Below are 17,367 nucleotides of genomic sequence, written 5' to 3' on the forward strand. Positions count from 1 at the left end.
AGTACAGTTTTGTAGTCCAGCCCAGATTGAAAAGATGAAGACATTTTGTGTCTGCATATTCTCCAGCTCTGGAGACCGGCGTGGGGTTCCCAGAAGTTGAGGGGCATCTAGTGGGGAGGGGGTATCCACTGAAGCGTGGAGTCTGGGAATTATCCAGGAAGACTTTCGGGAGGAGGCTGTGTGGGGACAGAACTGGAACCCAGATGCCATTCTCGAAGAAAAAGAACTATTTTTTTTGTAGGGCCAGGAACTATTTTTACAATTTGGGGCGACAGCTTCTGCAGTGTGCAATGCTGGCTACCGGACAAGGACCTGCCACCAGGGGCCGGCCTCTCCCATGCTCCTCTCTCCCAGGTCAGCATGCCCAATGCACTTATTTTAGGATCTCGGATGGTGTGCAGTTTCCAATATACTCAATGGAGGAGGAATATTTCTCTCAGTCAAAGAGTAAGAATTCACAAAGGAATAAATTCTATATTCACAGGACTCTCACATTTCCTGGGGGTGGACTGGATATTTACGGCAAGGACGAATAAACTGGGAGCAGGGGAGGGGTAGGGGAGGGGCAGCGATCGAGTGAGAGAGTCTCCTGGGTTCTGCAGCAGGTTTCCCGGAGGTCTGGTTAACGGGGCCGTGGGGCACGTCCTAGTGGTTGCACAGGGACATGTGTGGAAGAACAGGCAAGTGTGCTTTACGTGGAAAAGAGGATCCCACCGCCTTCTTTGTTTCTCGCCACCTAAGATGCAGAGAGCTCTGGAGTCTGATGCCGAATAATGCATCGCACTAAACAAAACCCTCTCTCAAGTCAGCAGCTGCGAGGGGCAGAAACAACGTGCAGCCGCAGAGCGGGGCTGGGCTGAGGGGAGTTAAGTGTCGGCAAGCTGGGCTCTGCTCCGCCCTCCTGTAAAGGACATGCAGACACAGAGGGACACAGGTGCTGTCGATCTGGGCCCCAAGTGAGAGGCAACGGGGCGATTAAGGAAGATGCACACAGACAGAAATTCAGGTCATAAAGCTCTTTAAGAAAGAAAAAGAGCAACAATGGCATTTACAGACACATTTTTTTTTACGTCAAGGGATAAAAACGGTAATATTCAGACACTGAGTCTTTTTAAATGGCTTTTTATTTTTTGTTGTCAATGAATAACTTTTGAGCCTACCAGAAGAGTATCATGATTATAGTGGATAAAAAAATATAGATGGCAGAATAAAAATATTAGGTTATACAAAGTTAGTTGTTTTGTTTTTTTAATCATCGTCCACCAACATTGTCAGGACTTTGGAGCTTAGGAAAAAAAAAATCAACAACACTTAATTTGTGTTTTTTTTACACTTCTAGCAGTTAAAATTTAAGAACACGTATCGAGAATCATTTGCAGACGCCTATTACAATAAACGGAAGGACCAAAAACATTAAAACTTAAGTTCTAAGAACCATCATATATACAAACTTCTGTACAGGATGAGGACAAAAGAAGTCACCCAATTAAAGCCATCTCTGTGCTATGGGCCTTCTCTTTTTAAAAAGAAAGAAAAGGGATCTTCCTATACTTGTATTTACTTTCCCACTTGGTCCAGTATTTCTAATGGTGTCTCCACTCCATAAATTAGTAACTGTTCAGTAGCTGAGAAATAATCCTATTTTAAATTATACCAAAGGAAATTAGGAACTGCCTTGAAAGGCTTGACCTTAACTGCCCCATACAGGTTGAAGATACACTTGACCACAAAGTCACACCTGCAGCCTTGGGGGGGAAGCTGGGGGTGGGCGTCGGGGGAAGATGAGCACTCGCTCCCTACACGGTCTCACGGGTGACGGCCCCACCTCTCCTACTGCGCCAAACCCCGGTCAACCGCATTCCTTGCTCAGTGTCATTTGGCACAAACGGAGGACTTCTGGGCAAGACTTAGGATCTCTCAAGACAGACACGGTCAGAAGCCCCCAGTTTTGAGAAGCACAACAGTACCTTCCAGACCCACATCCACCTTGCTCCCCGGTGCGAAAGGCCACTCCCGCCACGGCTGGAAAGAAAGTCCTTTTCAGGACAAGCAATTGCACGGTGTGTCCAACAGCACAGGCCCCAGGAGGGAAAGAGCAGACCCGGGAGAAGACACAGAGGGAGAGGGAGGGCTGCAGCGGGCTCTCCACGCGGGCCTGCGGCCTTCACTGCACGATGCCCGAGTCCACCGACGTCTGCTTGCGCGCTGTCTTTGGGGGGGGTGGAGGTGGCGTTTTGCTGGGCAGCGGAGGTGGTACGTGCTGGAAAACACAGACAGAAGGCAGGTGCCGGGTTACTGATGTGCTCCGGCTGGGGTCCCGAGCGGCAGGCACGGGGCAGCCATGGAAAGATGCTCTGCACCCCCGGGGGGTGGGGGGCCGGGCCTCTCTGCGTGACCTGGGGCTGGGCAGCTGGTGGCGACGGGCCTTTCTGGCATCTCCGATCGGCTGCTTTCCACAAAGCGCATCAGACGTCTGCACAGCCCCCTGAGAAGGGAAGGCGCTGCTCTCTGCGTGGCGGTTTTAATTCCCGCTGCTTTGGATCCCCGGGGCCCCTGGAAATGGACTGGTTTCAGAACTGGACAGTTTAAATGGTGAAGAGCCAGGGTACAGGGGCAGAGCAGACCCAGGGCCACCCCGGCGGCCTGGCGCTGTCCCAGCTGAGTGCTCCTTGATGAGGATCCACGGGCCTTGGCTCGTGCCCCCTGAAGATGTCCCTCAACTGTTCAGGGACAAACAGGCCCTTGGACAGGCTCTCCAGGGGTGGGCGAGAAGCCCTCCCTTTGCTCTTGGAACTGGAAAAGCCGCATGAGAGAGGGTCAGCTGGGTACCTGTGGCCACTATCCAAGGGACTCATTTAAAGGCAGTTTTTCGTTCAGTCTCTCCCCAAACTGCAAACTGAGGGGGGATGAGCCACAGCAGGGGACGTCTGAACTCGTCATGAGGTTGTCACAAGATACACAGAATGGGCACAGCTGTGTCTCAATGAAACTACAAAAAAAGGTAGCAGGTCAGGGTGCCTGGGTGGCTCAGTCGGTTAGGCGTCTGACTCTTGATTTCAGCTCAGGTCATGATCTCAGGGTCATGAGATGGAGCCCGAGTTGGGCTCTGTGCTCAGTGGGGAGTCTGCCCGGGATTCTCTCTCTACCTCTCCCTCTGTCCTCTCCCCCACACATTCTCTGTCTCTCTGGACAAGAAAAAAAGAAAAGGCAGCAGGCTGTACTTGGCCCATGGGCCATCGTTTGCCCTTACAGTCCCACGAATGATTTGACAATTGCCAAGGTGCTAGGAACCCCTGCTTAAGGGCCCTGTCAGGGCGGGAGTGACTGAGGACACCCGGCAGCACCCTCACGACCATCACAGACACCTGCCCCGAAGGAGACGCTCTGTAAATATGTGCAGGTCAAACAAGTAAGTGAATGAGTGAGTGAGCGAATGAATGAATGAACGTGGTGAATAAATGAAGCACCAAATGAACAGATGGATGAATAAATGAGCAGATGGGCCACAGGTAGAATGAATCGGAGGGAGATGTCGGAACACTGTCACCGAAGCGAGGGGGGATCTTGTAGCAGCCTCTCGGGGGAGGCTCACGCGTAACGCAACGTGAGGGAAGAAGTTTCAAGGACAGAACAGTGACACAGCAGTCTCCTCCGGTGACCAAATTTCCTCCCGATTCGCAGACAAGGAAATACTAAGACGCAGAAGAGAATAAAGAGGGAAACATTGAACTGAGGCACATTGAGATGACATTGAGACATTATAAAAAATGAAGTAGAAGAATAGACTCTGAGTTTTCTTAAGGTTGGTAAGAACAGTTAAAAACAGACAAAAGCAAACAGCTATTTCGAGATGTGATAAAATGGTTGCTTCCGTACGTGTACAAGCCACAGTGGTGGGTCCGAGCGCGCCAGACTGACCCAGCCAGATGCGGGCACGACGCTGCAGACGTCCTTCATGCCCGCTAGGAAGATGGTGGGTTTATCACGATGAAGCAGAATGATAGGTCGGATTACTGCTTCTAAGAGCCATTTGGAAAGAAATGACAGCTTAACGTGGTGACAACCAGAGACAGGGTTGACCACAAGCCTGAGGCTGATCAATGACAGTGGCAGAGGTATCGATCACCCCCCGAGGCAGACGAGCGATCATTACCCTACAACAGCCCCCCAGGCCTGTACAGAGGGGAGCACCCTGGAATCGCCACCGCCTCCAGTGGATTATGACACGCTAATCCACAGGCCTGTCACTGGAACTCGTGCTTGTGCTGCGGGAAATCAACGAGACTTGGGTAATTAATCTAACTGAATTCACAAAGGCTCGCCCATGTTCCTTCCTGACCCAACAGCACGTGGCATCAGTCACTTGAAATGATGCAGCAACAACACCGGAGATGAGAAAATGCTGCCCCTGCACTGATCTGTAACAAAACAGATTTGGTCATATTTCCAAGTTCAGAACTTTCAGTTCACTGGTGGAGGGAGACCCGGGGGACATTCCTGCTTTTCCAATTATATAAAGGTATGAAAACAAAGGTGTGATCAGTTAACTAAGCTGTTAGGAAAACCACAGCCCAACCAATCAATGTTCTCACTCGACTCCCTGGGCCTCTTTCCTTCTGACTTGGAGTTAAAAGTTGGCGGGAAAGGTCAGACTCCCGTTTCTGTGGTTGCAGCGAACCATTCCAGCCTCCTGCAGAGCCATGACGGGGTAACGCGGCCCCGTCTCCAGGGCCAGTCCCCCATCGTGGCATCTTTGGGGACAGAGGGCCAATCTGAAAGGCACTGTGGCCTCAGAAGGTCAATCATCCCTTCAGCATCCAAGATGAAGTCCCACTGCTGGTGTGTGTTTTTATATAAAAGGAAGAATCGAATACGTGTACTGTAAATAAAACCCCTCTCTTCTGCCCTGCCCACAAGAGGAGATAATAACCTTGCAGAACACTCCATAAAAAAGTACCCACAGAAAGAAAGAAAGAGCAAGCACATAGATTTATATTGGTTTTTAGGGGCGAAAGTGTGCACCCTGACCTCAACCTGTGGCCACCAGAGAACAGAGAACCTTGAGAACCAGAAGAAGAACGGGTTGGATCTTTAAGGAATGTTTCCAGAGTGGGATGGATGCCACAGAACCAAGATCCCGTGGACAGAATTCTTATCGCTTTGACCTCTCTTGTCAAAATCAAACGTGGGCTGGCCCAAACCAAGCACACTAACATCAGCAAGGAGGGATTTCCATTTTGTGGAGGGAACGATTTTAAAAACCCACGTTTCAGGTTCCCAGCTGACTTACCCTCTGGTGAGGAGGAGGGGGCGGGGGCGTGGGCGAGCTGATCAAATCCTGGTTTTCCACCAAGTTCCCATAATCTGCCATGCTGCCTTTGAGAGGCAGGGGGGGCGGGACCTCGGCCGTGTCCATCCCAGTCATGCTGGTCATGCCGTTCAGCTCCAAACCTGGAAAACCAGATCGACTGAGAATCAAACGTCCCCACTGAGTGCCCAGGCGGCTGCTTCACCTTCTCTCTGGGGGAGGCGGGGGGGGGGGGGGGGGAGCTGGGAGGGGTAGAGAAGGTGAAGGGTCGGATCCTCGCCTAAAGGCATGTTTTAGAACGAGAATACCAAGTGCCACAAAGACATCTAAAACGGGAGTTTAAAGGAGGCATCAATCCACTGTACAAATAGCCACGTCAAGCTTGGGCCCCCGCCAGCCCCTCCCAGGCCTCTGTGTGTTGGGGGCATCTAAACAGCGGGGTGTCACAAGGACTGTCTATCCATGTGTTTTCAGAGCCTTAGCCAGCGTCCTGCGGCTGTTACCGGGAGGGCTGCACGAAGCGAAAGCTAACGATGCAGGAGCCGGCCAGTCACCCACCCTTCAAATCTCTCGACAGGGAAACTCACGATGGTACGAAATGAAGTTATTAGCAGTCAGGGGCACTGTGGTTGTTACTTTTAAAGAAGCCAAGGGGGAAGTGCAATTGGTTTTTAAAGCCAACTGAAAATACAGCCCGTTTCAAATGGAAGGATGATCATTAAGACAGGATACTCTCTCAGCCCTCGTGGAGGCTCGTAGGAAAAAACATTGTTTTTCTTTTATATTAGAGGAAAATTGACATCTTTACTGATGGGTCCCACTGGATGAAAACTCCTTCATTAGGGGAAAGGCTTCCTGGGGGAGTTGTGGGTTTCTGAGGGAGGCTTGCCAGTGAATCCAAGGCATCGAGAGAAAACGAGTCCGATGGAATGAACACCCTTGTGACTTCTCGCTCGCCTGCTTATCTGTGTTGTGGTAAACTACACAGAACATAGAGTTTGCCATTTTCACCATAATTCATTGTATAAATCAGTGGCACTGGTTACGTTCACAGTGTTGGGCAACCATCACCACTATCCGTTTCCAAACTCTCTTATCATCCCGAACATATTTAGAGGAAATAATAAAATATTTTTAGAAAAAGATTCTGGGGTAATAGTATAAGGATGTGAGGATGTAACACCCAGAGACCGTCTCTTTCCCAGCGGCTGGGGAGCTGCCCCCTCAGTTAGGGTCCTCCACGGCTACAGTGCTGACCCCCCACCTGATGGGCCCCAGAATGGCCACTGCTCCCCTTTCAGCAAGAAGAAAACCAGGTGCAAATGACAATGGTCCGTGCCTTCCAGAGCCTCTGCACAGGGCAGAGGAAGGAAGGTGGGTCCTCCGGAGGAGGAAGGTGGGCCCGCACTCCCTGCCACCTTCCTCCTGCCAAGACCTCTCCTCTCTGGCAGGCCTGGATTTAGTGGTGAAAAGCTGATTGCCACTGGTAGTGGCTTGAATCATGTCCCTCCAAAATACATGTCCACCCAGAACCCCAGACTGTGACCTGATTTGAACATAGGCTCTTTGCAGATGAAATGAGTTAAGGATCTCAAGATGAAATCATCCTTGATTTACGGTAGGCCCTAAAGCCAATAGACATTGCAGTGTCTTTATAAGAAGAGGAGAGGGCTCAGGAGGTAGGCCACATGAAGAGAGAGGCAGAGATTGAAGGGGTACATCTATAAGCCAAGGAACGCTGAGGATTGTCAGAAGCTACCAGAAGCTAGGAGAAATGCATGGAACAGAGTCTCTCTCTGAGCCTCTGGCCTCCACAACGGTGAGGGAATAAATCTCTATTGTTTTACAGGTTTATGGTAATAAGTCACGGCAACCCTAGAAATTGGGAAAAACTAGAAAAATTAGTTATGTGCTTAGCTCTTCAGAACAGTCTGGAAATGCTCCTTCACTTTACGTTCCCCCTGAACACAGGAAGGGCCAAGACCCTCGTCCGGTTCGTATCCTATGACACAAAGAGGGAGGCTGTCCATGCGCCTCCCACGCCTCACTCCCCCCTGCCACCAGGGAACTTGAGAAGACCGATTTGCCAAAGCCCGAGGGGGACTCCCTGTACGCTGGGTGCTTGGGGAAACTCCATCTGGGGCAAGGTGAGGAGGCGAGCCTAACCTCACAGCCTCAGGGCAACGAGGAAGTCACAGAGCAATGTCACCAATTCCAACATGGAGAATGTTCCACTCACTCGACTGCAAACTGAAGCTGAGCTTGGCCCTTGGCGTGACCGGAGGGGGTGCTGGCTGGGAGGACGGTGACGACGGGGACACTGAGAAACGTCGTTCACTTCCAGTGACATTGAGCACCTGGCTCTTCGGTCTCTGGGGCCGCAGGGGGCTTATCTACAGTGGAGGAAAGAGCACAGTTAGATTCTGCCATGGCTGAGCTGTGTCCCCCATGACTCACAGGTCGAAGTCCTCACCCTCAGTACCTGTGACCGTGACCTCACCTGGAAATACACTCCTTTGCAGATGAGGCCATTAGGGTGGGCCCTAACCCAGTAGGACTGGTGTCCTTATAAAAAGGGGGGATCTGGACACAGACACATGCACACAGGGAGAACTCCAGGTGAACGCGCAGGCAGAGATCAGGGCGACGCCTCTGTGAGCCAATGTATGCCGAATATTGCCGTGGGGGAGGCCTGGACAGGGCGAATGTGCATGGGGACTGGCGACAGTCCTATCCCATGAGGCACATTCTGATGACTCAGGAAACCGAAGGATGCTTTCCTGGTGCGATGCAAAATCGCCCCTGGAGGATCCTCCATCCCACCCCAGGCTCTGAGTCTCAGCTGAAGGTCATGAGACTGTTGATGATGCCAAATCAAGCAGGAAGCTGAGCCCAGCCCCCCGGAGGGACAGAGGTATGGCCTCTGTCCAGCAGAAGCTTCGGGGGCCAGGTGCAGGGCGAAAAGCTAAGGCCACCCCGGCAGGCCCAGGGACCACCAGTGGGTGCTGGCCTTGCCCCGGGGCATGGCGCTGCTGCTTCTCGGGCAAACCTGCCCCGACCTGCCCACCTGCTCTGCCCTGCGGCCCCTGGCTCGTCCTGGGCACACGGAGGATGGCCTAGGGAACACCTCACAGACCTCGCTGACCGCTGTCCTCTGGAGGACGAGGCCCCTCTGGGGAGAGACAGGTAGCTGAGCTGGACTGAGAACAGCGAGTCTGCCCCCAGCCAGAGGTCTGTCCCCAGAGCTGCCGCGGCTGCAGTTATTCTGAGAGTCGTCAGAGGCTGACCGGGGGCCGGGTCCTCTGCTCCGAGCCGGATGGTCCCCAGCGTTCGTTTCTGTGCACTTGCCGAGGGCACTTCAGGCCCACTTTGGCTGAACTCGGCCCATCTCTGCTAGTGTCCCTGGGAGCCAACAGGGCCACGGCGGGGAGGGACAGAACCTGCGTGGGACGGCCAAGTGCCTGGCCCGACCTTCTACCTCTTTTCACACAACTAACCGTGAGCTCTGCCACGTGGTTCAACTTCCCTCAGGCCCCTGGTTTTAACAGCTTAAAAGGGAGCTTAAAGGAAAATACATGAAAGGACATGCGGCGTGTCTGGCCCCTGGTAAATATCTCGTGCTTCTGTTAATTCCCCCACCCAGTTCTGATGTTCTGATGATCTCTCTCCTGGGCTTCAGAGACGGTGACCTCGGCTATGTCAGAAAGGTCACTGTCACCCCAGCTGTCCAGAGTAGTGGACAGAGAACGCTGGGTGGTTCATCAGAGACCTCTTCCTCCGGCTGCGGGAGGCCCAGTGCCTGGCCAGTCCCCTTCCCGCGCTCTGACGCCCCTGGCCACACTCAGGCTGCAGTCAGAGCTGTGTCTAAGGCCTCAGAAGGTCATTCGCCTTCTTGAAGGCCGTGTCGTGGCTCCCGAATCTGCCTTCTGCCTCTAGATAGCCAAGCAACACATGCCTGCCTGTCTGAATGGCACGCAGTGTGGGTGAGTCATACCCTCTGGCTTTGAGATATAAACACGCCAAGAAACGTGTCTTATTAAAAGGGGGTCCCACGTGAGCCCTTTTGTCAAGCAACTCTTCAATCACAGCCAGGACAGGCCAGGGGCTCCTGCCCGGGGCGGGCACGTTCCTGGCCACCATCCAGACAAGGGCCCATCGTTTCTAGGGGGAGGCGGCTCTGGGCCTGACTTAACCTTTGAAGCTGACAGCCTGTGAGAGCCTTTCCTTGATTTCATTTCCAGCCCACAGATAACGCTTTCTGAATAAAGTTCACCCGAGAAGCTACCCGTGCCTCCTTTGTGACCTCAGCCTCCACCACCGCTGTGTGCTCCGGGGAACAGCAGTCCCGGGGTCAAGTGCGTGCGGCTTGGGTTCAGGTTAAATCCCAGAAAGTCCTTCTGAAACATGGCAGAGAAGTAAATGTGGGGCAGATGAGGCAGGGAGGCCAACGTGGAGCTGCGAACTGCGGGCAGATCCCAGCAGGAGGGGCTTTGGGACTCCCGCTGACAGATTCCAACTCGGCGAGTACCTGGGGCTTAGAGATTTCAGGTCAGGAAGGGGAGAGGCAAAGGCGACAGCCGACCTGGAGGACTGTTTTCAGACAACAGAAGCATTCCTGTTCATCTTCTGAGATGTCAGGATGTGTCTTGGAAGCAAGTCCTACATTGCTGCCGAGAGCCTAGAACCAGCGGAGTCCCTTTGGGACGGGGGATGAATGCTAAGACAGGCACCTTCCAGAGAAGGGAAGCTCCACTCTGAGCCTCCGGATGCCCTACAGCACTGGGTGATACAAGGAGAGGGTCGAGGGAGACCTCAGATTTGCAAAGTGACTGTTGGATAGAAAATTCAGTGAAATCCAACTGACAGCCCCATTGGCTAAATGCAGAGCAAGGGTAGGTCCCGGAAGCTACCGCAGAGTGGGGAAGAAGGTTCCATGAGGAATTACCGTCTCTGAAAGAATCACAGCCTCAGACTGCTGCCCGGAAATGTCAGTGGGTTTAAATTCCTTATCAAATATCTCTTGATGTTTGCTGTTCCTTTTTTCCTTCTTCTTGTCCTTCTTCTCCTTCTCTGGGTCATCCTTGTCCAGCTTGTCCTGGGACCTAGAGTGCATCTTCTTTGGCAGGAGAGGCTCCAGAGCAAACCTAGAAGAAATGGTTCTTTAAATCACTCATGACTTAAGTGGAGAACACTTGCTTCTCACCCGGCAGATAAATGGGAGCCCGTTCCCGAGGAATCTTAAGTGCTGACTGGGAACTGCGCAGGCTTACAGGAAAGGAATGATTTATAAAGAGAGGCCAAGGGGGAATTAAGATACATATTAACCAGCTGTAACAGAGAGACTCTGTTTGCAACCTGACAAGATCGAACTGGAAAGAAACAGAACACGCATAGGAGGACGGGGGAGTTGTGAAGTCTGAGTGGATAAGACACGATGACATAAAGAAGATTATCTCAGATTTCTGATGGGAGGATTGTATTTAGGGTATGTTTCAAAAGGGGCGCCCTCACCTTGTAGAGATTCATACTAAAATATTCACAAATGCAATAAGAAGAAATAGGCAGATGCCAATGCAAAGAAATTTCTGTTATCTTGATTCTGACCAAGTTCCTACAGCCAGCTCAAGATTACAGATACGTCGGCTGCTTCAATTTGAAAGCCTTTTGGATGACTCCATGAGAAGCAAGCCGATTCCAGCTCACAGGTACATGGAGAGGCCCTGAGTTTTTCAGCACTGAGCACTGAGCTGGAAGACCCGGGTTCTGACTCTGCCACCTCCTGGGGAGTCTCCACCTGCCCTAATCCCTGGGGGCTGGACATCCCCAGTCTCAAGACGAAAGGAGGACACCACCGCTCTTGTGCCTACTAATACCAACTGGCTGGTATAAAACCATGTTAATGGTTAGTCTACGGAGTAAGTGGATCTTGGATTAGCTTCTAAGGCACGTGTCAAAGCTGACTATGCAAACACATCTACGTGCAATTGTGGTTTGCTACTTTAACACAAGACTGGGGCGGTGGTGGTGGTGGTGGTCCCATCCTGTTTCTGTCCTAGTAAGTCAAATCAGGAGAGAGAAGAAATGACTCAGTTCTAAGGTTGGAGTTACATCCTCTGCAGTAGGAAGGAGTTAGGAGGGAGGGCCAACATGGATAATGGTATGAAAATATCTTAAAAACTTTATAAACTTCCAGTTATAAAATAAATAAGGCACAGGAATGAGAAGTACAGCATAGGGAATATAGTCAATAAAAATAAAATAATCCTCAAGATTTTATTCTAGGTTTCGTATAACTTGAGACAATTAACGTAGGGGGAATAAATAAGATCGATGGACAACTTTCAGCTCAGGGGGAACACCTATAAATATCTCAATGAGTACACAAAGAGCCAAGAGAAAGACAGGTTGCATTTAAAATTTTTCACATTATGAGAAGCACCTGCTGACAAGATGAACTTTTATTCTGCATGTAACCCATGCCATTTGGGACCAAAGTCTCATTTTCTCCACATTAATTACACAGCTAAGGGTGGTAACCCTAGAATGAACAAAAATCTGGAGTCTAATAAAGATGCCTCCCAGTTCAAGGTTAAACAATGCCTCCTGGGAGAAGGAGGCGTGTGTTCACACGTGATACACCACACCTCTATCTAAGACCTCTAGATCAATTTCCACCCTCACCCCTACGTTCTTGGAAATGTAAAAACCTTTTCGTAACTAGCTTGGGGATTTTCCTGGGGAAAAGTTGAATTATATTTCTTTAGCAATCTTGCTCTAAGTGACAAGCACACATGATTTAAATTCCTTTAAATTGAGAATTTCCATATGGATTTGGCTTTATAAGTAGCAGACTATGATAAATATGACTGTTAAGAAAAAAAAATGTGGGTTTAGTTTTCAATCCTCCACTGGGCACACCGGTCATCGGCAACAAAGGGCGCTTAGATTTGAGCTGTTCCTTGGGGTGTTCTGGAGGCGTGTATCTGCGTGTGGCGGGGACCGGAAGCCTGTGGGTTTGGTAAAGCAATGGATGGGAAACCAAAGGGGGTTGCACAAACACACCACTGTGCAAACTCCACAGTAAAATAATTAGCAGTTGGTCTCTGGGGTTTAAGCTGCATGACACATTTTTCCTTTCTATTTAATAAGAACAAACTTTACATATTTGCTACTCAAAGACACAAAAAAATTACTGATATTTTTTAACACTCAAAGTTAATGCAAGAGACACAGTGGGAACTCCACCAAAATTAACTAGTCTATTAGCTTCTTGTTGAGCTCTAAGGTCACTTTGTGCTGTTGAGTGCTCAGCAGCGAAACCGGGGTCTCCAGAGAAGTCTTGTAGAAAGAAGGTGGCCTTGCCAGCCCTCGAGCCTGACAGTGTGAGAGTTCTGTGCTCGTGTGACACCGAGGCAGCGAGCAGGAGATGAAAAGTACAAGCACACAGCCAACAAGCAATGTATTACACTCCTTCTAGAACTTCCAGAACAGAACTGAATCAACACTCACTGGAGGTTTTAAAATCTGATGGAAACCTTACCCAAAGAATTTTTTCTCGAAAACTCACAAGACCCTGAAAGTCATCCTGGGCACTAGAGTTGCAAAGTCTTGGAGGGTTTCAGTTTCAAAGACAGTTTCGATTTTAAGAAAAATCCTCTCTTGTGATCAAACAAACCCAGGGTCCTGGGGGCTCCTCACAGGACCCTCTAAACCCCTTCCTTGCTGTTGAGCCAGACTCACCCATCAGAGCCTGGCCTGGAAGGGGTGCTGTCCGATGATAGGGAAGACACGGAGGCCACCGACAGAGGCCGGGATGAAGACGGCATCGTGAAGGATCGGACCATGGACCGGGGACGGCTGCCCCTTCTGTCATCCAGACTTGAGGGCTGACAGTGAGAGAGAGAGAGAGAGAGAGGCTTGTCTGATGCTCTTGTGCCAAAGATTTCTGGCCCGCCATGGTCAGACCCTCGGGACCAAGTGGTCTTAGCAGCCTAGATTCTAGACCAAAATTGTCCACACTTTTATGAGCAGTGCATATTCTTGTTCAGAGTTAGAGATGAAAATGATTATTTCGGGGTTTTTTGAAATCTTACCTGATCTTGTGAAAAATACCCTAACCCTCCTGTTTTTCTAACATTTTAAGTGCAGTTTTCTTTACCAACACCACAATGCATCAGCCTGTTCCAAAGCCAACACAGAATGTAGTGAGCAGAAAATTTATTGAGTAGCATCTAGACTGAAGAAACTGCAAGATCATTAGATGAACTTTGTACCTCTCTGCATGTCGATAAACCATGCAGATCACCAAAATACACGGACGTGTCTGACCGAATTTCTCCAGAATGAAATAAGATGCTCCTGCTGCTTAGTTAAAGATGGATTTGCTCCCCTGCCAGTGACTGGTACGGGGGGGCAGATGAAGCCATGGCTGGAGCTGCTCAAGCTCCTCCTCCCAGCCAGGCCGTGAACTAGAGATGCATTCTGGAGAAAAACAGTCTCTGGATGGAGTCTTCCATCCTCTCTTTGAAGCAGGATTTATATCACCCAAACACGAGTCACGGAAATATAGCTCGTGTCAATATCTAATTACCTAGAAAATGCTAGTTAGTGTACCTGTGCCCCAAGACCAGCTGTGGCAGAGGCTCCTTCCTTGATCCTGAGGATGGAGAGCACTTCCTCTCCGGGCGGCTTTGACCTCCCCACCTCCCAGCCCCACACCAGCGAAGATGGCACCTCGGGCAGTCACCTGTAGAAGACGTGCTTGGGACCACGGCTGATTACACACCGAACACAACTTCCACATCTGAAAAGTGGGCCTGTGTCTTCAACAGGTGTTTTGCACATGAAATACGACTTGATCTGTCTGCTATCTCTTTAGGAGTAAAAGGTTCACAACGACAAAAGCACAGTTTAAAGCAGGAGTTGGTAAACTCGTTCTGTGGACGGCCTGATAGTAAGTATCTTAGGCTTTCCGTCCCCCTGCTCAGCTTGGCCACCGTAGCATGAAAACAGCCAGGGATGATACAGAGACGTGTGAGCAGGGATGTATTCTAATAAAACCCGATTTACAGTAAGGGCAGTGGGCCACCGTTTGCCCACCACCGGTGCAAAGCCACGTGGTGCTGGAATCTGCCCGCACGGAGGGGAGGTCTTGGGTTTGGCACCAAGGATGGCGCCGTTGCACACCCCCGAGGACACGTCCATTGTCACTAACTGGCCTTTACCTATGAGGAGACTAAAAAGGAAACTAAGTACAAACTAGTCCAAATCGTGGACATGTCTCCTGTACAAAATCTAGCAACTCAAAGTCTACAGAATGCTCTTCTCAGCCTTTCTGAGACACATGTCGACGCAGCCCAAGGCCTGGCTCTCTGACGCGTGGCTCCCCCGGCCCCCCGCGTCTCGGCTGCGCCCCGGGACTGTTCGGTGTCCCGCTGCTCCTGACGCTGCGCCAGGCCCGCCGGACCCCCTCAGCCGCCGCCGCGCTCGGCCCCCGCTCCTCTCTGGCGTCTCGGTGGGATTCGAGCCTCTTCACGCTTTGAGTGAGCCCAGCCACCAGCCCCTGCCATTTCCTCCAGAGCAGCAGCCTCTGAGGGCGGCTCACGGGGGGCATCTGGGCACCCGCCTACCACCCCTGCAGGGCTGCCTTCCCGCCTCTCCCCTGCAACAGCCTCGGGCTTCACTCCCACCTATCCTTTCTGGACTGGGGTTGGGGGGCAGAGCAGAAGGGCAGAAAACCAGCGACATCAGGCTCAGGTGATGCCCGTGGCCGGGGGCATGCTGCCTCCATATCCATCCACTTCTCGGCACAGGGAGACTTGCATTCAAGGGAACGCAGCGGAGCATACAGAGGAGAAATGTGACCCGTCCGACATCCGGGTGCTGTGAGCCCCCCTCCTCGCCTGACGGTTTCCGTTTTTCTGGTGAAATGATCCTCACAGCTATGTGAGCAATGCAAGCGTTGAGTGCGCAGGGAAGAGGAGGGAGCCAGTCGTGGACCAGGAGGCGGAGGTGGCCAGCGAGAACCACCTCACTCCAGCTCTTGGGAAGGCCCAGAAGACCCTTGAACATCCTACCTCTGACCACAAAGGGCTGGTGATGTCCCTCAAGAGGCAAACTGGAGTCTTGGGCGGATGTACCAGTATGGACTGGAAAGAACAAAGGGAAGGGGGGATGGCAGGAGCAGGGCTCTGGCCAAGGAGGGACAGAAGCCACTCCTGGGTCCCACACTTGAAGGTCACCCACTGGGTGTGGCCATGGGCCCCACTGGGTCATTTGTCTCACAATTCCTTCTTGACTGAGCAGAGCCTCTAAAAATTGAAGAATTGGGACTTTTTTTTTTTTTTCATCTGAAGCGACTTGAATTTCTTCCAGCCATGACAGATGTAGCTCCAGCGTCAGGAGAACATGAGTAACCTGATGTCCCCATGTCCCCACACCAGGGCTGGCAGGGTGGGGGTGGGGCAGTTAGAACTAGGCTAGAATTTTGGCTCTGGTACCAACGATGGGACCTCGCATCACACAGGGAACCACTCTGAGCTTCCTCCAGAGCACGCAGGGAATAATCATCCCACCTCGAGAGGCTGGTGTGAGGATGAAATGGGCAGCTGGAGCCCACTGGCCTTGGCACACTCTGAAGGTAGCTCCCGTTGTCCTTGCTGTTGTCATTATTATGGCTTGAAGCAAACACTCATTTTGGCTCTCTTACCAGAAGCGAGCCCTGCCCTGCTCAAAAGCTCTGACACGTTTGGTGTCCTTGTCTTCCAGCTGAGCCCAAATGCCTCCCCTTGACCCCCATACGTGCCTACTGCCTGTGTATCAGGGGTGGGGTGAGCAGGGCTGAATTTAATTGCAGTGACCAGTGTTTTATGGGGTAGGGTGAGAAGCAGGTACGTTTCTTTTCTGGAAGACACAGTGGGTGCTCGTGGCCCCTTCCTCAGGGACCCCGGCGTCTGCACTCCTCACTCCTATGCATCTGGAGAAGTGGGGCTGTGAGCTTTTGTCCTGGGAGCGGTGGCCCCCTAGAGCCCCAGCATAGGCAAGGTGAGGGCCAGTGGGGAGGGAGCAGGGGTCTGGAGGAGCTGCCTGTGGATTAAGAAGTCAGAGGGTGTCCAAGTCTTCTATCTATGGCTTTGGCTGGATCAGAAAAATTGACAAAATGGTTTATGTCTCTTCTATGGGGTTTTTATTTTTAAATCCATTTTTTTTTTTTCCAAACAGGATGATACTATATTGCCTTTCCAAGTATTCTGAGATGCTTGCAAGTTTTCAGAGCAGATAAGACAGGAAAGGCTCATACCAGACTGCTTTTTATTGCCGCTTTTCTCAGAGCATGACAGGGGCATCTGCCTGTCTCTCTGTCTGCTCAAGGGAGGCAAGCTGCAGAGCCTGCCGCTCGGGTCCCAGGATGGAGGACTCAGGAAGGCAGCTCCAGCAAAGAAAACATCCAAGGGGAGGAAATGCACCCTTGATTCTATTCCTCGATCCCAATAAGCCTGACCAGCCCCTAGCTGGGCTTGGGTGCGGTGCTGCCCAGGCGGCCCCTAGAGAGAGGTGGGCAGTTTGGTGGGCATGACGTGTCTCAGGATGTGGTGGACACCGCTCATCTCTGGCCAAGGATGGCTGTGTCGGAACAGGGGAAACCTGTCCTGGAGGAGGGGGACACCCCCGCCCCCTACGCAACAGGCCCGCCTCCTGCCCTGGCTTTCCTTCTCCCCTGGGCCCAGCAGCAAGCCCGCACAGACGTAATGAACCCCAGCAGAGAACGGAATAGGAAGGATGTGTGGTGAGCCAGACAGGTTTCTGTCATTTTGAAATACAAATTATGTGAGTGGTAAAAGAGGAAGCCTTTCACTTTCAGTACAAAAACTCTTAAGATCTCACACGTGTTTGTTTCTTAGAAAGACTTAAGAGTGGTGTAAGTCTTGGGAAGAGACTCATGACGACGCACCCTGAAATTCTTGCCACTCGGCTCTGACTGCAATGAGTTGCAAGCCCCAAAGCGATCAAGCACTCCTCAAGGGTTCTGCCCGGCATGAGGGGTCCTCCAGGGTAGCCGG

At 51.5% G+C, this 17,367-nt stretch overlaps 1 protein-coding gene across 4 annotated transcripts in view; it reads right to left on the reverse strand.

Moving 5' to 3' along the window:
• Positions 1-1,106: 1,106 nt before the first annotated feature.
• DOCK1 (dedicator of cytokinesis 1) overlaps positions 1,107-17,367 on the reverse strand; it is a 490,705-nt gene continuing 474,444 nt past the window's right edge. For 2 of the 4 annotated variants that reach the window (XM_078076970.1, XM_078076969.1), the window contains exons 48-52: positions 13,049-13,194; positions 10,254-10,452; positions 7,548-7,701; positions 5,291-5,451; positions 2,018-2,260 (exon numbers count right to left, since the gene is read on the reverse strand). In XM_078076970.1, coding sequence (XP_077933096.1) covers positions 2,165-2,260; positions 5,291-5,451; positions 7,548-7,701; positions 10,254-10,452; positions 13,049-13,194 — 756 coding nt within the window. In that variant the 3' untranslated portion in view covers positions 2,018-2,164. Of the gene's footprint in view, positions 2,261-5,290; positions 5,452-7,547; positions 7,702-10,253; positions 10,453-13,048; positions 13,195-17,367 lie in introns of all 4 variants that reach the window. The other 2 variants (XM_078076968.1, XM_078076967.1) reach the window with 1 other exon arrangement.

Source organism: Halichoerus grypus, chromosome 7 (genome assembly GCF_964656455.1).
Source record: "Halichoerus grypus chromosome 7, mHalGry1.hap1.1, whole genome shotgun sequence".
In the NCBI taxonomy this organism is placed as follows: domain Eukaryota; kingdom Metazoa; phylum Chordata; class Mammalia; order Carnivora; family Phocidae; genus Halichoerus; species Halichoerus grypus.